At 30.0% G+C, this 7,522-nt stretch overlaps 1 protein-coding gene across 3 annotated transcripts; it reads right to left on the bottom strand.

Moving 5' to 3' along the window:
- Positions 1 to 447: 447 nt before the first annotated feature.
- LOC131023950 (uncharacterized) lies at positions 448 to 5,173 on the bottom strand. Of its 3 annotated transcripts, none has more exons than XM_057953615.1 (10): positions 4,837 to 5,173; positions 3,885 to 3,980; positions 3,215 to 3,299; positions 3,000 to 3,121; positions 2,829 to 2,853; positions 2,658 to 2,741; positions 2,512 to 2,541; positions 2,321 to 2,426; positions 1,451 to 1,515; positions 448 to 697 (listed from the first exon to the last, which is right to left on the bottom strand). In XM_057953615.1, the coding sequence occupies exons 1-9, from the start codon at positions 4,930 to 4,932 to the stop codon at positions 1,452 to 1,454; spliced, it is 708 nt and encodes a 235-aa protein (XP_057809598.1). In that variant the 5' UTR covers positions 4,933 to 5,173; the 3' UTR covers positions 448 to 697; position 1,451. The 3 variants fall into 3 exon arrangements, with proteins under 3 accessions (XP_057809598.1, XP_057809599.1, XP_057809600.1); XM_057953616.1 differs by having other exon boundaries at positions 448 to 661; positions 4,837 to 5,151; XM_057953617.1 differs by lacking the exon at positions 448 to 697 and adding an exon at positions 841 to 1,272 and having other exon boundaries at positions 4,837 to 5,152.
- Positions 5,174 to 7,522: the final 2,349 nt, after the last annotated feature.

The raw sequence follows: 7,522 nt of genomic DNA on the forward strand, positions 1-7,522 counted from the left end.
TAATTACAAAAAAAGATATTGGATAGACTATATTATTTGACGGATCACTAGATTCACTACTATACATGATCTTATGAACTTGTCTCCCTAAATCTAATGGCCTAATCCCCACATTTTGACATCCACCGAAATTTGTAACGATATATGTGTCTCATTTTCGATCTCGATTATCAAGAATAAACCAATCTTTTCAAATAAAAATATAGTGAAATTTGCGAGCCATATAACGTTAGTGATATTTCTCCCTCATACAAGAATGTTGAATCCCAAATCCCCCTAACTCTCACATACAAACGAAGAATATGAAAACAATATTTCCTTGTTTTACCATTTGAGTACATAAAAGACTTTCTCATCGTTAATCAATTGAGAAACTCACAATACATGATTCAACTTTTAACTTGCTTATGAGTAATAAGATGAAGCACTACACAAGTTTGCAATTCATTGAAAACCAAGTAGAAGGTAATTATAAATCGAAAGAATAGAGTGTATTAGCCATTTTTCACACCAAACATCTACATCATATACTGGTAGGAAACAAGATTAGAATATGAAAGAAGCTGGGATGAGAATCAATTCCAACAGAAAAAGAATGTGACCGCGTGCACGGCCAAAAATGAATCCGATGTCTCTGTACACGGAGGTGTCATAGGACAATCTGCAAAAGCATAATCAAGAACCAAGTTTCTGAACCCTGATGTCAAAATGTGCAATAAGTGAGGGTGGTCGAGATGAATTGCAGAATGAAGAACGATGATGACAAGCAAATATAACATCACTACCATACACATACACCAAATTCACTAATGAAATAGCTGCAAAAAAAAAAGAGAGAGAGAGAGGAAGAGTACCCTGCTGGCATACCAAAGTTTATTTCCTCAGTTATAAAACTATCTATCACAATGAGAATAAGGGCTAAGTGAAATAAATTATAAACAATTTTGACTGCTCAATGTCACTGGACTTATTTAATGGGGCTTTACTGCAATCGCACTTCACAAGAGAACTTGGTGCTTCTCTTTTCATCTTTACTCTTTGTTTATACTACTCTTTTGAGAAAAAGAGCATATGCTATTTCTTCAACAATACTGTCTGTATATGCCAAATCCCTTTCAGCTGCATTGCTTGCAAGTACACTTTCCAAGATCTCCACAGATTATGTATATCTCACTACCCCTATTTTAGTTGATTTACATATAAATATGATCTTCAAAATTTCTTATAGCAAGGGTCCTCCAAAGTGATTGGTAGCTAGTAAGTTTCTTCTAGCTGAGTTACCAAGTAAGTAGCTCATTAGGTTTTCCCATTATCAATAAAGTGGTGGATTAGATTCAAGGTAGTAATGCTATGCAAAAAATATGAAAGAAAGTCTTAATCAAATTAAATTTACTCAGTAATAAACAAACACCATTCATATGAAAGAGATACCGTAAATATGTAAAAGTACCTCACGACAAGATCACAAGTCCAAGATATATTGATCCAGAAAGAAATATGAAGGATATAATTCCCCTGCAGACAACATTAAATTGATTAGTCAAGAATCCAAAACAAGTCTTGACCATCAAATGCAAGGAAATGTTCAATTAATAATTTCAAAATACAGTATATATCCCGACTCAACTTAAAAAATAAAAATAAAATAAAAAGATCTGACCATTGTACTGGCATGAAGTTGATCATAAGGATTTAAAATGGCTCAAATATCACATGGGTCGAAAATTGATTAAAAAATTAAAATCTCAAAGTGAGGACTGAATTATGACATATTCATTGTATAGTATCCAAACATTTACAAGGGATTTGCTTCTACAAATTCAGAATTCATAGCCCTGAGCTTGTTCGCTTTGACCTATTTGTAACTGCTATGAGTTGAGAAAACAGCTGTTCTTTTATAGTAGAAGGTTTTGAAATGGTCACTGATTTTGAAGAATATTTCTTGTTACATAGAACTATATAAATCTTCAGGAAGTAAATAGGAAATCATAGTTACAGGCATATATCGGAACCAAATATTAGTAAATGCTTTCCCTACGTCAATACTAAATACCTTTTGTTGTGACAGAAAAGGATTAAAGAGCACAATCAAACAGAAAACGTAAAGAAGACACAGATTTACGTGGTTCACCAATTTGGCTACATCCACGGGCAGAGAGGAGAACATATTTTATTATGCGGATAGGGTTACAGATTACAGACCTCATATATATATAATACTGGGATAAAACACCCAAATTGGGCATAAAACCCAAAACTGCATACCGTTGGGAAATTCGAGACATATCAACACCTTTACATTCAACTTAACAATGCTTACCAAATAACTCCCCATGCGGCTCCATTACAAGGGCAGGGGCAAAGTTCAGCAAACTTCTCCGCATCACTTGAATTGACTCTTCTAGATATCAGATCATCATATATATCTGCATGGTAGCATATGTTATTAAATTTGAGCTCCAATCTACTGTACTTTTATTTATTGACTTAATGAGAAATTAGAGTTTGTACCATAAACAGAAAACAAACTATTCATAACACCTGACACACAGGAAAAACCATAAGTGAGGAGGAAAAACCATAAGTGAGGAAAACTATAAAGAAATGAATCAAAAATTAAATAGAGATTAGGAAGTATAGTAAAGATAATACCATACCAATGAAGAGAATAACATAGCGAAGAATGCGAACTTTAGTTGTTTCTTGCAGCACCCAAATGATAGCAATAAACACGATAAATCCTGACAGGCATATTGTGCAAAGATTAGAATCACTGGTTCCTCGTAAATTATTACAGACCAAACAGACTTATCAGCAAAGTAACATACCAATACAGAGCCCTCGCAGTGTCCACTGTTTGATTATAAAGCAGTCAGTAAGATATGTACAAACTCAAGAACACAAAGACACCACATGGTTCAAGAAAATAATACTAACTTTCAAAGAAATCATATTAGACATCAATGCTGATTATGCAAACAACATTTGCCATTTCTTACGTTTTTGGCAATGAAGAAGACAATAACAAGGGCGAGGATAAGACAACCAGCAGCAATCCTTGCAGTGAGAAGCTTTGTTGATGCAAGTACAAGAACCATACCCCAAAATGATGAACCAAGGTCTAAAATAGGGAAGAAATTAAAAAAAAAAATGAAAAAAGAAACATGCAAATTTGAAAGGGGAAAAAAAGACAAAAAGGGAAACAAAGTATTACATCCAGCCGGCAAGATCAGCCAATATATACCACCGCGTGTTTGAGTGACGCCACCTTCATTTGCGTGAACCTGGATACCTTCTACCTACATGTATAAAGAGATGTGAAATCCTAATGCTGAATTATTACATTGGAGATCAATATAAAACTTTATTAGATCCTATTATGCATGAAACAAAAATTTATACAATCTTTAATAAGTGAGACTTTTCAAATTTTATAGTAACATTTATTAAAGTTCAAGAGCTTCAATTTCTAAAAGAGAGTGATAACTAGATATCATATTACTTTTAAGTTCAAATTCTAAATGACTTTTCTTCATAGTATATCTTAACTGACTTCCGTATTAGTCAAGATTTATTCTTTTGAGGCATAAATGCATGATGTTAAAATCCTTGTCACTCTAATGATTGTTATTGGTGAACATATTTGTTGCTAATTTGAATTTTCACATATCCTACAATAACAGTTTTCCTAAAAAATAATCAGCCAAAGTTATAGGAACTTTGAGTACCATTCAAATGCATTTATAGGAAATATGGAGTACAAATCATTACATATCTAAAAAAGAGTACACAAGAATTAGACGTATAAGTAATACTTGAAGTTCAGTAGATCGAAAGCAAGCTTCAATTTTGCAAAGCAAACAATATAGAAAAGTGAATTTTACCTGACCACATGTAAGCTTACATGCAATTGCATGGCTCACTTCATGAAGAAATACAGTGATGAGCTTAAAAGGTGTCAGAAGAAATGTCCTCCAGAGCTGTCATTATCATTATATGTAAAATGGGATGAAATTAGAAATTCAAGGAGTGATGTTAAGCATATATGTTGGCAGGCAAATGAACAAATAATATGGAAAATAGTAGTAGTATATAATAATGGAATATGTTCCACATATCGTGATGCCACAAAAAAACCAAAATGAATCATGCTATATCAAGCTTGAAATTTCAGGAAATTAGAACACAGGCAACTTAATTAATAATGGTTGGATCATAATATCTAAGGAAAGCTCTAGTGAGGCAAGCACAAGCTACTGTTGAGTTTATTGGAAGTCCTTGCACACTCTCTGGCTTAATAACCATAACATGTTATGATCTAAGGCAAGCACAAGACACTTGAGTTAATCAGAGGTCCCTAACGCACTTTCCGGCTTTACTGTTATATCAAGATGAGCAACACCAGAGCTCTATAACTAGCTGCCTTCATACACAATAAGTAGCCTGATATTAATCCAACATAAAGGGTTTAGTTTATAGTAGTATCATATTCACGAGTAGAGTAGATCAATCATGATGTCTTCGCTGTAACAGTGCAGTTTTCGGCTGCAAATATCTACCATTTACCCTAAGCAGCCAAGCTAATCAGTCAAGCTTTTATTGACACACCAACACAAACTAAAGCGGAAGAAAAGTCCACCAAACAGAAAAGGGGGAAAATTACACAAACAGCAAAAAATGCAAGCGACATCATAGTAATGCTTGAAATATACGCTTCTTGAAATTAAAGAATTTCAAGAGAAAAGGAGGCCTCATCCCATCGAAACAAAGATATTCACGAGTCCACAAGGGAAAAAAAGTAACATGAAATGAAGTGAGCTCTGCAATCGAACTTACAGCAAGAATAACAAGAGTGAAGACGCCAATTGCAACAAGAAACACAACTTGTTCGTGCTGACAGCAATTCTTGAGCTCCCAGTTCGGATCCACCATTCTCTATGTGAATGTTCTTTTTTCTCCGAAAAGAATAGGAAAGGAGAAGAGGAAAGTTTGAATAAGTAAACAGTTCTGACTTATGAAATTAAGAATTGTGCATTGACGAATGAAACGTAAGGAAAAACAAGAGCCCAATTGCTTAAAGAAGAGAACAGTTTTGGTGAAATGTTGAATATGTCCAAATTATGCGGAATCTACAGAGTTGGTGTCCTAACTGGCACCGGCAACAACAAAAATGAGAAACAGTGGCTTTGCCGTTTAATCTTCAATCAATGCATAAATAAGTCTCTTAAACATCCCACGTTTCTGTAATTAAAAGTTTTGTTTCATTCAATTCTTGAATTTTGCAACTAAATTCTTATTAATTTTAAATATATTTATAATACTACATTATGCTAGATTTATATATCCAGTCCGCAATTAAATCGGGATTGATTATAACAGGAGGCGACGCGAGTTTTGGATTCAGTTATATACAATGTAAAATTGCATGTATTTTATATATCAATAATGATGTTTGGACACTAGGTGTGCAATACACCTCCAAAAAACCACCGGTTTTCCTACTAGTCCAAATGAGCCGGTTTTTAGTGATTTATAGATTTACTAATTTATCCTTTATTAGATATATTGTTTTATTATTTTTTTTTCTGTGTTATGATTTTTGAAATTTATGGTTTTTTTTGTTTCCTAATTTTTCGGTTTTTTGTTTCCTTATATTTTCCAACTTTTTTTAAAAAAAAATAATATTATTTATTTTTATTGATGATTAAATTATTTATTTATATTCTAAAATTGTGTTTTATTTTGTTTCCACTAATTTTATGATTCTCTTTTAAAAAATTCTTTTTTTTTTGTTTCCACATATTATTTTTTTATTGTTTCGAAAAATATTTTTTTTCTTAATTTTTTGTATTTTTCGAAAATTATATATTCTTTTTTTTTTGTTTCCACATATTATTGTTTTATTGTTTCGATAATATTTTTTTTCTGAATTTTTTGTATTTTTCAAAAATTATATATTTTTTAATTTGTTTCCACTAATTTGGATATTCTCCTAAAAATAATTCAAGATTTGTTTCCACAAATTTAGAAATTCTCCTAAAATAATCTTCGATTTGTTTCCACTAATTTAGATATTATTGATGATTAAATTATTTATTTATATTCTAAAATTGTGTTTTATTTTGTTTCCACTAATTTTATGATTCTCTTTAAAAAAAAATCTTTTTTTTGTTTCCACATATTATTTTTTATTGTTTCGATAATTTTTTTTTCTGAATTTTTTGTATTTTTCGAAAATTATATATTTTTTTATTTGTTTCCACTAATTTGAATATTCTCCTAAAAATAATCCAAGATTTGTTTCCACAAATTTAGAAATTCTCATAAAATAATCTTCGATTTGTTTCCACTAATTTAGATATTATCCTAAAATAATCCTTGATTTGTTTCCACTAATTTAGAGATTTTTATTCTCCAATAAATATTCTTTGATTTGATTCCACTAATTTAGAGATTCTTATAAAATAATCATAGATTTATTTCGAAATTTATTTTATTTTTTGATTTTTATTTTTTATTTTGCGAATTATATGTTAATTTTATTTATTTCTACTAATTTAGAGATTCCTTTCAAAGTATTCCTAGATTTGTTTTCATTTTTATATTTTTTTCAAATATTTAATAAAAAAATTCGAAGATGATTTAAAGAAAAAACGAAATACAAGAAAAATAATATGTGAGTTATACTTTGCCACCTTGTCCGGTAGTGGCAACCGCATTAGTGAAGCGTTAGAAAGAAAAATAAAATTAATCATATGATGGGGCATCGATTGAAAAAATAAATAACATATACTTGGATTAAATGTATTATAATAATCCAGTAAATGCTATATAACAATAGGAAATAAATTTTAATTAATTAATTAAAATAAATTAGTGAAGTTCAAAAAAAAAATTGTGAATACAATGTAATTTTGGTTGGAAAACTATATAACATATATTTTAAGAGAATGTATTATAATATTTTATTGAAGTCGAAATAATTAAACTCAACGTTCATCAAGTTTAATTACATAATTGAAAAAAATTAGTGAAGTTGAAAGCAAAAATACAATATAATCAATCCTACGTAGAGATTTTACTCGGAAAATTATATAACATATACTTTATTAAAAGCGATATGATAATAAGAAAATGAACTACTATAGTGTGAGTAACAAAACAGAAAATTTTCAACTGAATCACGCGATGAGATTTTGCTCGAAAAACAATATTACATATACTTTATTGTAATATATTATAATAAAGTATTGTATTATATTACATGTTATATGGTTCTCCGAGCAAAATGCCATTGTATGATTCATTTTTTTTTTTCAAATTTACTAATTTATTTCAATAAATTAATTCATCTCTATTTCATTGAGTATAATTATTTCTTATTATTATATCGCGTTTAATACTTTATAATTCATTGTATTCAAGTATATGTTATATAGATTCCGAGCAAAATCTCTACGTAGGATCGATTATACTTTAATAAAATTTCCTTCATTATATATATCTTATAAATTTTATTTTT

The sequence above is a fragment of the Salvia miltiorrhiza genome, chromosome 4 (genome assembly GCF_028751815.1).
Source record: "Salvia miltiorrhiza cultivar Shanhuang (shh) chromosome 4, IMPLAD_Smil_shh, whole genome shotgun sequence".
Taxonomy (NCBI): domain Eukaryota; kingdom Viridiplantae; phylum Streptophyta; class Magnoliopsida; order Lamiales; family Lamiaceae; genus Salvia; species Salvia miltiorrhiza.

Bases quoted from the DNA above. Each gene is read 5' to 3' on its own strand.
- LOC131023950 (XM_057953615.1), bottom strand. From the start codon at position 4,932: ATGGTGGATCCGAACTGGGAGCTCAAGAATTGCTGTCAGCACGAACAA. The intron at 2,542-2,657 runs GTATGGTATTAT...CCTGTGTGTCAG, and splicing joins CTATGTTATTCTCTTCATTG to GTGTTATGAATAGTTTGTTT. The intron at 2,427-2,511 runs GTACAAACTCTA...GCTACCATGCAG, and splicing joins TAGTTTGTTTTCTGTTTATG to ATATATATGATGATCTGATA.